The sequence below is a fragment of the Genypterus blacodes genome, unplaced genomic scaffold, assembly GCF_046128005.1.
Source record: "Genypterus blacodes isolate CSIRO-AG114 ecotype Tasmania unplaced genomic scaffold, CSIRO-AGI_Gbla_v1 ptg000017l_1, whole genome shotgun sequence".
Taxonomy (NCBI): domain Eukaryota; kingdom Metazoa; phylum Chordata; class Actinopteri; order Ophidiiformes; family Ophidiidae; genus Genypterus; species Genypterus blacodes.
Genome location: NW_027466831.1, coordinates 6399464 through 6414206, shown reverse-complemented (window position 1 = coordinate 6414206; position 14743 = coordinate 6399464). Strand labels below are relative to the sequence as shown.

Here is a 14743-nt window from a genome sequence, read left to right as displayed (position 1 = left end):
CCTCTGGGTTTAAGGGGTGAAATGTTCTCTTTTCTTTCCATTCAAACCGGTTTCTCTTAGTAAGGGAGTGGCTGTTTATTTAATCGAAACTGTATTGGGCGTACATTGTAACATCAGGTCTTCTGGGTTGTGGAGAAATTCCCTCTTTCACGAGCCGCCCAAGGAATTTCAAGGAATTTCCCCAGTCTAAGTCTGCCTCACATCTCGCGAGACAATCATTTAAGCCGAGAGCGCGCAGTGCCGGAGCGGCGTGCACGTTCACGTTTCCTGCGCGTGCGGCCCCCCCTCCTCTCCCTCACAGCCCCGCGAGACGAGAGAACCAGGCGAACAATCCAACGAAGAGCCGATGCGAAACGGCCCACGGTCGGCGAGTTTCCTAGCACTAGAGAGGAAGTTGCCTCCAAAACGTCTCGCCGTTGCAAGGAGAAGGTGAAAACCCCTCTCTCCCGCGACTGGAGGCGAATTTGCAGGACTACGAAGGCCGAACGAGTGCATGAGCGAGTCGGTTGTCTGCTCAGAGTTTTCCTGGAGGAGGACGCCACAGCACCCACCGCGAGCGGCTCGGGGAGGAGGAGAGGAGAGTGGAGACAACAGAAGTTTCTACTGGCTTGTTTTGTCACTGCGGGCTCGGTGAATCCGCAGGAATGTCGCAGAAGGAGAGACTCGTCTTCTACCGACAGGAGCTCAACAAAACCGTGTGGGAGGTCCCGGAGCGGTACGAGGACTTGTCTCCCGTCGGCTCCGGTGCTTACGGATCCGTATGGTAAGCAGTTGTTGCAAGAGTACAATCGAGAACACGGCATGATTGCACAACGGCCGAGCGGCTTCCCACCTCCCGCTGAGGCCCATCACACATGCCTCCCCGTGGGCAGCTGTAGTCCGGCAGTTTATGGCTGCAGTGAAAGAAATAGGAGCTAAAACTTAGCGCCGCGTTGTTTACATTTTCTTAATTCGCACTAACAAATTGATGTCATGCCGCGAACTCTTCGGAAAGCCTCGTGTTTCTTCGGCAGGCGGGGGGGGGGGGTATTTTGTTTTTGTGCACATTTCTTTCCGCTTTCCTGTCTCACTCGCTTATGTCCTGCAAACAACATCGTGGAGGCTTGTTGTTGTTCACGGGGCACGATGGCGGGTCAGAGAGTATTAGTCTAGCATTTGGATTTGCAGAAAAGGCAACGTGTGCTTGTTTGAGTCCGTATCGAGGAAGGAGGCTCACCAGCGGCATGTCTGTGCTTGCTTCATTTTCACAAATGTTGCCTCACGTGAGAGAGACCCGTCTGTGGCCATTACACAGGGACCTCTATAGGCGTTTCGCAAACACGGTCACCGTCCACTTCAATATTGTCGTTCTGTACATGTACACTGATACTCTGCACAGTACTGTTGGGTCTTTCCTTAGCACATTGCATGCATTATGCATTTTCCAGCTGGGTGCAGCCTGCAGAGTACCAGAAGGTCACGTGGTTTTCGGAAAGTAGGCCCCTCTTCCATAGTGTGAGCTCTCTATAGGAGCCCATCCAACGATGGTGATGACTCTAGAATGATGTCACCCTTTTCTCCCATTGTGGTACACCCATGACTCACAGTCCCGAGGTTAGGTAGTGGCCTCATCTCAGGCACGGTTAGTCATCACAAAGTCATGGATTGCACCATAATTACAACTTTGTCCTTGTTCAGTTATACTTTACTTGGACACCTTCAAATGATGTGTGTGGGTGGAAAGGATCTTGACTTATTTTTCATCCAGAAATTAAATCAAAACAATTATAAAAGCACAAAATATATTTCAAAATGCACATCAATGTGTATAATTTCTTCTTTTAAAGACATCTTTACAATCCACATGAGAATAATTATGATTTGGCAATTGAACTGCAAATGAAAGGGGTGTTTATCCTCCAGTAGTATCCAGTAGCACCTGTGTAGTATCTTTAAGTGAGACTCCTCCTCGCTGTGCATACTTTCTGTTACCTGCAGCAACTCTGCATTTAGCTTTAAGAGGCTTGTGCTGTCTCTGTTCCTCAAAGGAGCATGGACGTATCTGCTGGAAACATTCACATGCCATCGTGCCACAACATTTTCTAAATAGGATCGATTGCAAGACATGCAGCATCCAGAGTTCTAAAACTGGAGGATGTCTTCAAAACTTTTCGGAAGGCATCAGAAAGTATAAATAACCTCACAGCGCTTACTCCAACATATCGCGGCTGTTAGTCAGCCACTCACAGATACGCGCCCAGCTAACCAGGAAAGTCTTTGTAGTTGCAGCCACGGCTTTCCTCAGGCTCTCAGCTTAAACTCTACCCAAATACAAAATATGGAAAACATGCTGTGTGGTTTAGCATAATATGTGTTTTTTTTCCTCTTCGTGGTCGTCAACTTGTCACTCACGGGCAGACCTTCAGAGAGAACTGCTACCACCTTCTCCTTATTTCTGACCGTTGCATCTATTTTTCGAATGTCAGACTTGGAGGAGGTCCCGGGTAGGGTTGGAAAGAAAGAGTTCAAAGGATATGCTGCTGGCTGGGATTATGCTATGAACCGTACTAAGTTCCTTGTATTATTTAGACTTTGTTGCGCAGCTCAGCAGAAAAAAACAGGTGCTTTGCCTACAGGAATGATGTATATGTCACGTTTGAAGTGAAGTGATTGTGTTCCAGTGTACTTTTGTTACATGTTTTTTTTTTTCCTCAATTGTGTGTCTTCTTCCTCCCTGGCCAGTGCGTTTTAGACGACCTCTCAGGTTTATGTCACGGTTCATTTGTCCTCACCAGCATCTGTGTCCAGCAGGGCACCAATGAATAGAACATCTCCTTTTGGTGTCTTTGCTGTTTAACTCTTTCTATCTATGTTGCTGATTGAGCCTATAGTGTGAAATAAGGGCAATCTTTTGATAAGGTAGAATATTGTGGCATGTTCTCTCTGACGCACTCGGTTTTAACCTCAGAGGAAAATGCCACAAAACGAAACCTGCAATCTAACATGACTTCACCTCTGAGTTTAAAACGCTATAAGATGCACTATGTCAGAACTATCATTCTGTTGCGTAGTGTGAAGTTACAGATTAGTTTTTAGAGCTTTTCGGTTTCTGCTTTTTCCCAAACAACTTCCCCATTTTGTTCGCTTGTCATACATGTCTTTAGTACATAAAGTACCGTATATTTAAAGGTGTCGCCTGTCTGAATATTTGAAGTAGAAATACCAGTATTTCTAAAATCAAGTTGATACGTTACAATGTGATTAGACTTGATCCTCATGCTTTGAAGGGATGCACTCCTACTCCTAAAACGACATGGGAACCTGTTTATCTGGAAGATTGAGGAGGCAAGCTCATCAGCTACGTCAGTCGTTCTGTTAGCAGAGGTTATGTGCTTTCAGTGCATTGTTCCTCATTTGCATGCAGTTTTCTAACACATCCGTCAGGCCATTTACTGTCCGTCAAACAGTGCTTTTGCAAAGATCCACAGGGTGAGTTAGGGAATGAAGCCTTCCTTTTACAGCCCACAGTTTACGGCCGCTTGTTATTGCACTTGCGTTTATTAGAGATTAATTGGACAGTGTGTGCTTTGGCTCAGGTTTGTCCTGCAGATTAGCAGCGATTTCTAAGATAGCGTGTGTCTTTTTTATTGTTTGGTGTTTCACTTTGCCTTGGAATTCTCTGCACCATTTACAGAGTCACTCCCCCTCCCCACCCCCTGTAGGTGTGACGGTGTTGTGCAGGGCTGGGACATGCACTGGGTGTGGAAGATTATCTGACTTACTGGGAAAAGGCTCAGCGTTTATCTTGCTGATCCAATATTGTTTGGTGGTACACATAAACACCAAACGATCCAGTGTGCTCACACGGTTGACTGCACAGATCCCAATATCGGCGGATGAAATAAGACCAAAGGAAATTACTCTCCAAATGGCCATAGAGCAGCTCAAGATGGTAGATGAGGACAGTAGTTGTCTGGCCGGATTCCATTTTAAAGAAGAGTTTTATCCTCCCACTCCCAGCCACTTTTCTTAGTTTAAATTTAGGAGCAGCCTGGCTTTCGTTTTAACCCACACATACTCAGACCATAATGAAGGGAAACCATCACTTAGTTCTTATCATATTTGACAGTCATCCATTTGTGAGGCAGCCGGAGTTGGAAGGAGGAATGTGGTTTATTGTAAATGGGGTGTGTTCCCCCCGGACATACAGGAAGAGCAGGGATGTCGCTCAGCACGAGGAGGCTGAACCCATCAGTCTCGTCTGTCCTCACACTAGGTTATCCTTGTTTTTAGAAGGCACGTACGCAGTCCACCATAATGCCAAGTCCATTTACTCTGAGTAACAGTCTTACATTATACAATAGCGAATATGTTTTTTCAACATCTTGTAGTGTGCCACCTCTGCAAGCAGTTGGAGTGGGAGGACGCTGCTCACATTGCGATTATGCAACAGGTCATTTATACTCAGAGAACAGCGGAATTCTATTATTCTTGCTGTATGTATTGAGTGCATGTGAATGTACTGTACGTGCCATATATCTGTGACTTATATGATTATATAGGACTCTGGTTAAGTGTCTATAATCCTCAGTCATGGGAGGAAGATGCTTCCCACCTGTCCTTAGAGTTGATAGTTCACATTGTAATGTGTAGCTGTCTGAATGTGACAGAAAGAAAACAATTAAGCTCAGAATCTAGTCAAACTTGTTTTCTGCACTCGGCAGCGACAAATAGAGACGCCGAGAAATCAACAAGTCTGAACTCCAGTTTGTGGCTGCATCCCAGATTTAAGAACAAAACATGATGCTGTTAATCTATCTGCATAAAAACCATGTTGGTAAGCAAACATAGTTTTACTAAGTGTATCTTAGTAATGTACTAAACACACACTCCTTACTGTTCATTTATGTTAGTACGTGTGTATCTGAAGCTTGCACACTGTCTGTGCACTGAGGAGGACCAGGGCAAACACAGCAACACACATATCCACACCCGTGTGTGTGTGTGTGTGTGTGTGTGTATGTATGTATGTGGACAGCTCTGGTTTAGAGTTAAATGACTTGCTATAAATGCTATGAATAGAAATGTTGCCCATTAATCATCATGGCAGAACTGGTTCTTGCACAACATGTTTACATCAGATTAATAGAAGTCAGATAGCCAAAGCTGTAATTCCATGTACTGTGTTTGTTACAGGAGAGTGTCATGAGTTATTATGAAAATGCTTAATTTCGAACTTCAATGAATTTGTTTTTAAATACACGTTAACATGCATTTCATACTTTACAAACCCGTGCATACTCAGCAGGTCATGTATTGAATTAATTATAAACACAAGGAGTTTTGGCAAGATAAAGCTGGGTCCGTTCAGGTATGCAGTGAGCCAGGCGGAGGTAAAAGTCTTCAGTGTTCCTCACAAACACACCATGTCTTAAATGGGTCATCCTGCTGCTTCACGCCTACGTCCTTCTCACTGTAACCATATGGAACACAACAACACTGTAAGGTAGTGTGTCCAACGCAGTGCACAATGCAGCGTCAACATCATGTTCCCCATACAGCTGTAGCCTGCAGAGTGTAATATGAAGCGAAAGCAAGTGCTCACTGTTATGCAATTATTTGTTAGCTTACAGGATTATAGGCGTAGACGCACTCTGGTGGAATATCTTGTTCTCATTAAATCACAGGAGGATGCTTCATAATTTCATATGAGAATTGTTTTTGACCGGCCGCAGGATGCCTGCTGCTCGTGATTAAGGCCTTATCAGCGCTCTCTGTGCGTCTTTCAGCTCATCGTATGACGACAAGATGGGCCTGAAGGTGGCGCTGAAGAAGCTGTCGAGACCCTTCCAGTCCATCATCCATGCAAAGAGGACGTACAGAGAGCTGCGGCTGCTCAAACACATGAAGCACGAGAACGTAAGTCTGAGCCCAACCTCTGACTCTGGAGATTACATTCATGTGCTCTCTCACACACGCACACACACTCACACACGCACACACACACAGAGTTGTAGAGTGGGATCATAGTTGTCTGATGATTTCATCTGCACAATTGAAATGCAAGGACAGAACATAAGCGGCTTCCTCACTACTTCTCACTTGCTTACTCACTCACTCACACGCACACACTCAGGCTTCAAACCGAGGCTGGCTGTTGTTATGGTCGTGCCCGTTTGGAAGGGGTTTCCCTCCCAGTGCATGCTTCCTCAGACAGCGTTGAGTCACTTTACAGGGTCTCTGGTGCAGCTGAACACTGTTGACTGCTCCCTCCGTCTCAGGTTGTTGATGTTGTAACTTGGATTCATATTAGGGGATTTCTCAGTAGTTTGAAGGCAGTTAGAGATGCTATTAAATCCTCTCCCACAATCGATGCTTTTGGCAGTGTTTTCTGTGTGTGTGCATATTACATGCATACCCACACCCGGAAAACACATGCACAATTCTTGCCGCCTTTGTCGTACCTACAGCCAAGGCTCTATTTCTACCTCCAGCTCGCTCTCTGACCGACCCACGTGGATCTTCACGTGTTATGAAACGGCAGCGGCTACGATCGCCTTTGTGTGCCGAGGGATCAAGTTTCACACGCGAGCGCTGAGCGAGTTTCTTCAGGGCTCAGTTTGATTTGCAATTTTTGTCTTTAAAAAGGCAAAAGAAAGTAGAATTGCTTGTTGAGCGTTGGGTTTTGCGTGAGAGGGTGGGCCTGGATCGGCGCCCTGCAGGCACAGCAGACGTGAGCTCGGTCTCAAGGGGGAAAACCCACCAGCAGTGTGGCAGATCTAATGGGACAGCCCCCGGCTAGTAGGAAGCTTATTAAATTTCAAATGAAGATTCTATTACATGCTGTTAAATGCCCTGGTGCACTCACTAACAATGCTTTACAGACTTCACACAAAGTCAGCACGTGTTTGCGTCCAATCAGCCTGATCAGTGACTTGAAATTATTTCCCCAAAATCCTATTTCAGCGATACTCGGTCTGCATTCAGAATCTGGGGTGCATGTGTGTCAAAACGAAAGCCAGAGCATCTCCACACCTCCGAATGGCATTTGAGAGGAACCATCACTGAAAAACAAGCCTAACCCTCTCCTGGTGTGGAGAATAATGTGGCATGTGAAGCGCCTCGGTCCACGCCAAAGCATAATTTACGCTGGGCGTGGTTCTCTGCACATGCGAGATGTGCTCAGCTCTTGCACAACATCACCGTGCCTGGATCCTTGTTGTCAGAGCGCACATTTCTTCACTCTGTTGAGCAACTCCGGAGTTTGCTGGTAAAACCCCTAGCCGCACGTATCTGACAAGACACACCTTACGGGGAGACGGGAATTGTCCGAATGAGCACCTTGGCATTATGCTGAACGCAGCGCTGTCTTAATGTTGTATACAAACGTCTGCGTCTGTACATTCTGCACAAAACACAGCGATAATGAACCAAAACATTCAACATCAAAAAGCACAACTGTGTCTTCAGTCACAGAGCTTTTTTTTCTTCCTTTCATCAAATACTGCGTCTATTTCTTGCTGAGGGCATTTTATAAATAAGTAATGTTCAGCGTCCTCTTAACAGAGAAGCTAAAGCAGATAACCAGCCTCTGTTTGTAAGTACCTGCTCGTGCTTCACATAGGAGAGAGATTCTGTGTGTTTCTTTGATATTATCCTCACTGTTGCCAGGAGACTCCCTGGGTGCGGAGTTTGGATAACCTGAATGGACCAATCGGCTGTGTGTTGAGGCTCCGGCCCTCCAATAAGCTGTGGGTTTGCGCCCCTGTGTGGGCAGGCTGCTCGTGTGATTTCACCGGACGACCAAACTAAATCTCTCATCAGGGCGGGGGCAGGGTTGGCACTGCGCGGCTGCTCTCTACCAATATGCACACGCACACACACACACACACACACACAGAGACACACATTAAGCCTTTTATTCTTTGTATTCTGCCGTGTTGCCTATCTCTCTCTGTCCGGATGTCCGTCTGTCTCTCTCTCGCTCTGTCTCTCTCTATTTATGTAACACACACACATTATGCCTGTCTTACACGCAGCCTGTTGTGTTCTGTTGTGCACTCAAAGGGAATGCATGCAAACAGGTAAACAAGCGGTGCACTTAGAATGTATTAATAACTGCCAATTACTTGCTCTTTGAAGCTCCTGGTATAAAAAAGGAAATGAATTGTTTCTGCATCACTGTGATATTTGTTCTGACCTCTGAACTCTTTTTACCTTCAGGTGATCGGCCTGTTAGACGTTTTCACGCCAGCAACGAGCTTAGAGGAGTTCACCGACGTGTAAGTTGCACCCCTCTCCTCTGCTCCTCTTCTGTCATCCTCCCTCCCTCTTTCATTCACTTCCCCTCATCCTGTCCTCCCCTTTTCCTGTCGCCGGCGTTTCACTCGCTCTGAAACAATGAGCCCATTAATGTCGGCAGCTGACCGCAAGATCCAGGCACGTTTAAGTAAAGCTGCAGTTATGTAGAGGCGACACACTCCTCCTCCTCCTCATAACTTCATGTGACTCCGGCATGTGGCCAGTTTTACCAAGGTTACTGTAAGGTGAACTTGTGCACCGTGCACATCACAGCTAGTCTCCATGGCAACAGCCAGTTGGCAGTCTCTGGGGTGAAGTGCGTGCGTGTTTGTGTGCGAGCGTGCGTGCGTGCGTGTTTGCATATGTGAGAAGACAATTCTAGTTCACATGAGAGAGTCGGATCACATGCTGACAGGGCAGACAGGTGTCTCCTTGTGGTACAGAGTGGCATCCATCACACTGTAGTCATGCGGTTTCACTTCCTGTCTGTCATAGATAGTACACTCTCAATGATTGAACAGATGTGGTCTAATTAGGCTAATATCCCTCGGTTTTGCTGCCCAGCCAGCCTCTTTCTATCAGCTGGTGTTCCTGTGCTCATGAATTATGCATGAACATTGGCTTGCAGTTGTTCCAGATCAGAACAGGTACTCCATAATAGATGCAGCATAAGGCTTTGCAGGTTGCAAATATTGTAGGTAATTGTAAAGAATCTGCATGTTTTAATTTAGGCTTTGCACCAATTTTAAAACATCAGGTTGAAAGAATAGGAAGGCCGACGACAACAAGGAGGCCGCACACTAATGCAGGAGATCCAAGATGCCAAACAACAAACAAACAAACACACCCTGGCCCTCTATGCTATTTCCTGCAGATATCTATCCTATGTTTGAACCAGATGAGCTTTTGTATTGGGAATGTTGCAGAGGAGCCGACACACTTAACGCACAGCAGTCTGACAACTAACTGAATAGTGAGTTTGTGTCGATAAATGTGGGTAAAGGTTCTAAGACTGCATGTGAGAAAACGGGATCAGCGTCAAGTTATGGGAATCAAATTGATTCAACAGCTGTAATTGTGTGTGGGGAGAAAGGGACACACTCCATGTCACACCTCCAAGCTACAGAGTTAATAATGAAATATGTGCAACACCCAGTCAATAATAGTAGCTACTAACTACACGGTTCTAAATACTGGCGCCTGCACAGATCAGCTCAGTTAAATGCAACGTTACTGTACTTGTGCCTGGAGGGCAGTTTGACAGCTGGCCGCTGACAACACAACAAAGAAAACCTATTCATAAGGAAGAAAAGACTTAACACAGATTCATTACTAAAAGGAGAAAATGACTTAAATCTGTATATAACCAAACACGTGAACACTTTCCACTTTCATCACTCATTACTGAGATTGCCAATCATAAATCGATGGTGAGACACAAAGGGAAGAAGCACTTAAGTGATTAGATGAAACACTGTTGTACTGCAGAGAACATTCATTTTTAATTGGTAAACAACATTGGGATATTGCAGCTCTTGTCGTTGTGTGTGTGGGAGAAATCGATCTGAATGGCCTTTTATGTTTCAGGTACCTGGTGACCCACCTGATGGGCGCCGACCTCAACAACATCGTTAAGTGTCAGAAGCTGACCGACGACCACGTCCAGTTCCTCATCTACCAGATCCTCAGAGGCTTGAAGGTCAGAGCGATAACACAGCACGACGCCATCTTTCAGACACGTTTGCCACCCCACACACTCACACTCACGGTCCATAGTGCTGTGTTACTCATTCCTCCAACAAGTGCAAAATGTTTAGAATGCGGTTTAATTATCATTCTTTTTTCTGTCCCTGCAGTACATCCATTCAGCAGATATCATCCACAGAGTAAGTCAAGCCTGTCAAACTCTTGTCTTTGTCTGTTTTAATTAGGCCATTTTCCTCTTCCTCTTATTGATCAAAGCTCTGTATTTTTCCCGATTTCGGCATCTCGTAATAATCGCAAAGCCCGAACCTTACTTCACCGCTTTGCCTTTTCTCCGCTCTCAGGATTTAAAGCCGAGTAATCTGGCCGTAAATGAAGACTGTGAGCTCAAGGTGGGAAAAGTTCTGATAGTGACCGAAACTTGAAAGCATTCTGCGTTTACCATTTGAGCTTGACTGTGTAATGGAAGTTGTTCACACTCATCTCCCTCTCGCTCAACCAATCCTTCAGATCCTGGACTTTGGTTTGGCGCGGCCAACGGACGATGAAATGACGGGCTATGTCGCCACCCGGTGGTACCGCGCCCCAGAGATCATGCTCAACTGGATGCACTACAACATGACCGGTACAGAATTGCATTTTACATGTTACATTTAATGATGTGCCTGAGCATAGTACTGAATAAGATACAACAAGATCCTAAACGCTACGCTTCATATTGTCGTATGTTTACATGTAACAGTGGATATCTGGTCGGTGGGCTGCATCATGGCTGAACTGCTTACCGGAAGGACGCTCTTTCCCGGCACGGACCGTATCCTTCCAACTCTGTCATTGCTATTTTAAAGATGAAGTCAGGCATCAGCTGAATGTATTGGAGTGGGAGTCCTCTGTGGTCTGTGACTCAACACAGCCCACTGCCTCTCCAGAACACAGCACACCATCTTCCAGTTTGCTTCCCACAAGGCTGCACACACACAGCTACAGGGCATAAGACATTTGCGAAACTAAAACACACACACACACACACATATGTATATCCAAGAATACATTGGGATGTCGCAACAAGGTGACACACACACACAGACAACCACAAGCTCCAATATATGGCACAAAGCAGGAATGAACCGCTGTAGCTGCTTCTTTACAGTTTGCCGTGTGTGTGTGTGTGTGTGTGTGTGTGTGTGTGTGTGTGTGGGTGTGTGTCTGAAAGTTGGCCGCTCCTCTTTACCAGGCTAATCGTTAATTTAGTGAATAGCAGACTGTCTAATATCATTAATTCACTCCAAAACTCCAAGAGGACTGAAATGCCATCTAACAGGCCTCACATACAAACCAGCCCACACCACACAGACGCTGTGACATGATGCCCTGTAACTCACGATGCCCCCTTGACTCTGAAGCTACAGATATAAATCAGCTGCAGCAGATAATGCGCCTGACGGGGACGCCCCCAGCGGCCCTCATCAGCAGGATGCCCAGCCACGAGGTGAGACAGTCCGTCGCCTTCCAGTGTCTCTCGCCTCTTTTTCAGCTGGAATCGGGGCCAAGCCACAGTCTTCCACCAGTTACTACCCACATTCTGGTTCATAGCCAAGACAAACGCACATCCAAAGACTTGGCATACTGTCTGCATTGTTATTACCTCCCCCACTGGACTCTGCTCTCTGTGCAGTTACCCATTTTCTTGTCTGACTCACCGTGCTCTGCTTGCTGAGATGAGCTATCTGTGGCCCGGTCCTTTCTTACTCTCATTTTTGTAATTAAGCTATTCCACACACTAACATTGGATATATTAAAGATGAGAGATATTAATCATTTGGATTGATTCAATCAGTTGGATATCTTGATTCTTTGTGCATTTGTACCGAATGTAGTAAAGCAAAACTATGCATGTAGAATTATTTTAAACTTCCCACTGATTTGCTCATCTTTTCTTCCTACAGGCAAGGAACTACATCAGCTCCCTTCCCCACATGCCCAAGAGGAACTTCACTGATGTGTTTATTGGTGCCAACCCCTTGGGTAAGAGCTCATGCAAGGCCTGGCTCACTGCTTCCCTCTAGTGGTACAAAGAGGGAAGCAGCTTTTCTGTTTTCCATGCGTTTTCAACAAAGTGAGTCTGTTTTGATTCAATTTGATTTGGAATTTCTGGCGTATTCATGTTTCCTCCCTTCCTTTGCTGCCATGTTCAAGCCGTGGACTTGCTGGAGAAAATGCTGGTGCTGGACACGGACAAGCGGATAACGGCGTCCGAAGCTCTGGCTCACCCCTACTTTTCCCAGTACCACGATCCAGATGATGAGCCTGAAGCGGAACCTTACGACCAGAGCTTTGAAAGCCAAGAGCTGGAAATTGAGGAATGGAAAAGTAAGTGTGCAAATGACCAGCTTGGGTGGATTTGTAGGGATTACTGCTGCTTATAAAGTTTGGTTATACGGCGATGAGTAATTAATTTCTCTAACTGTCTTCACTGTCTTTCTTTCTTTCTGTCAGGGTTAACCTACAAGGAGATCGTGAGCTTTGTGCCGCCATCGTTTGATGGAGATGAGATGGAATCCTGAGCGGGATCTTGTTCCATGAAATGGACTATCAGTGTCATTTGACTATCCACCACTCTCCTCACACATGCACACAACCACCACATCCAAGTGCCTGTCATCATTTATCAGTGGGGGGTCAAAGAGATGCAGGGGTTAAGTCCTCCCTGTTCACTTTGGCCCCCACCATCTTCTCACTTTTATTCTCCTCTTTATCTCAGTCGTTTCCCACCTTTTTAGCCCACATAAATTCTAATTACACATCACAATTCCAATATTTTAAAAGTAATTGGAGAAATGTACACCGTTATGTATTTTATGAAGAGTCGACCACTTGGCAGTAATTATTACTACATTTTCACGACAGAATTTGAATAGTTTAAAAACATGCTATATATAAAGTTTATCTTTCCTCCGCTCATGACAAATAACTGCTATTTCTACTTGTGCTTAAATTGTGTAAATATGAGAACATATTTGTATATAAGTGCTTAAGACAAAGCTGTTACCGTACTTGTGTAAAAGTCTATTGCTGCGGCGTAGCTCAGCTGAGCCCTCTCTCACTATCAATTTTATTATGGAATTTTAGCCTAATTTGCAATTTAAAAAATATATATAATTTAATGCAATCAAAATGTATAGAGTAGGGCAATCTGTGTAAAATAAATATTGAGCTCTCGGTAGTACAGACGTAATGCTTCAGATTTTCTCTTTGGATTGTTGAATTTGAAGGCTTCTACTTTTTTTTTTTTTTTTAATATATATACAAAAATACTGGAAAGTGAAAAAAAAAATGTGCTTAAATGACCCATCGGCTTACTGTACCTACTTAATGTCCATCTAGTCGGTTCTTCCTTTAGCACTTCCAATCCAAAGTTCCAGAAGAATGTTTCTGCAAACAGTCACCACCATCACAAACTCACACACTTAAGCATGATGAAAGCCACATATGGCTTATTAGAGTGGAAACATTGATGTTTCCTATCACAACAGCTGATAAAACTTCAATCATTATTAGTTTTAAGAACACATTTCAAATAGTTTTCTTGAATGTGGGGGCACCAGTCTGCCCTGTATTTATGATATTTTGTTATGTTTGTATATTGATGTAAAAGAGAATATTGTTATTTGTCAGAATTTAGGGTTCTTTTTTATTTATGATGAGCTTACTGTATGAGAAACCAAACCTGTCATCAGTAACCTTGTGTGTCATCTAAGCCATGGTGACTGCAGGTCCAGCTTGTGTATCAAAGCCAACACCCCTTAAGTTATTGTTGCTACTTTCTCTCAGCGTGGCAATCTGATTTTTGCCATTATTGTTGCTTGTTTCTTCTTCCCAATATTGAGTGCACTTATCTTACAGTATTCACTGAGGTGGTGCCACTCAAAGTATCCATATGAGAAATTCCAAAAGTGTTCTAAGGCTGTGTCCAGGAATCAAGTGGAAAAATGTGTTCCAAGTACATTAGACAGTTTGTATTTCCTGGCAGACCACTAAGCTGTGGACTGCTGGTTCATTTATTGATTAATGATGTGAAACTTAATTATTTTGGGCCCTGCAGATGCATTCACATACTGTATGACACAACAAGCTATATCATCAGTTCCCATGGCTAATGTCAACCATACAAGTTTCACTGTCTTCACAATTTGATCAGCGTCTGCTTTTTTCTAGGTAGTGCTTTTTCTAATGTACAATTTTTATTCCTCGTGTGTTAAATCAAGAGTTGGTGTTATTCTGTGATTCAGTCAGACTTAACTTGTTTCTTGAGTAATGTTAGAAGAATTGTTTTGTCATTTATTTGAATCACATAGTAGGGCACATGTTTGTGGGAAAGAGTGTACGTTTACTCACTGGATGCTGAAGGGCAATGCTGAAGCCTCATTCTTTGTCATTTTTAAAATAACTGCATAAGTTACTTAAAATATTTATTATGTCAGTCAGGCATATCCCGGTGTCAATACTAGTTTGCTATTGGGTATGTTTTATTTAGCTAAGGATGTGCTCACATGGGAATGGAGTATCTTTATTATGTTCTATATCACATTCTGTATCAAGCAGGCCATGCCACCTGTAAATATCACCATGACAAAATAAAGGCTATTTTTCAAACCTGTAACAGTGCGTATTGGACTACTTCTTAGTTGATTACCTACAGCAATAGCACCTAAGGGGCTATTAACAATTTAATAACAGTTAATGAAAAATTAATCGAAAG

The 14743-nt window shown here is 44.4% G+C and overlaps 1 protein-coding gene across 1 annotated transcript; it reads left to right on the top strand.

The window, feature by feature from the left end:
* Positions 1-258: 258 nt before the first annotated feature.
* Positions 259-14644, top strand: LOC142991154 (mitogen-activated protein kinase 14A-like). Its single transcript, XM_076141178.1, has 12 exons — positions 259-763; positions 5769-5898; positions 8203-8261; positions 9868-9979; positions 10137-10166; positions 10329-10376; positions 10495-10609; positions 10727-10798; positions 11394-11473; positions 11931-12009; positions 12181-12354; positions 12481-14644. Exons 1-12 carry the CDS (start codon positions 645-647, stop codon positions 12546-12548), a joined length of 1086 nt encoding a protein of 361 aa, XP_075997293.1. The 5' UTR covers positions 259-644; the 3' UTR covers positions 12549-14644.
* Positions 14645-14743: the final 99 nt, after the last annotated feature.

Coding starts and splice junctions, on each gene's coding strand:
- LOC142991154 (XM_076141178.1), top strand. CDS start 645: ATGTCGCAGAAGGAGAGACTCGTCTTCTACCGACAGGAGCTCAACAAA. Junction 11,474..11,930: donor GCAGGATGCCCAGCCACGAG/GTGAGACAGTCC, acceptor TTCTTCCTACAG/GCAAGGAACTACATCAGCTC. Junction 12,010..12,180: donor TATTGGTGCCAACCCCTTGG/GTAAGAGCTCAT, acceptor GCCATGTTCAAG/CCGTGGACTTGCTGGAGAAA.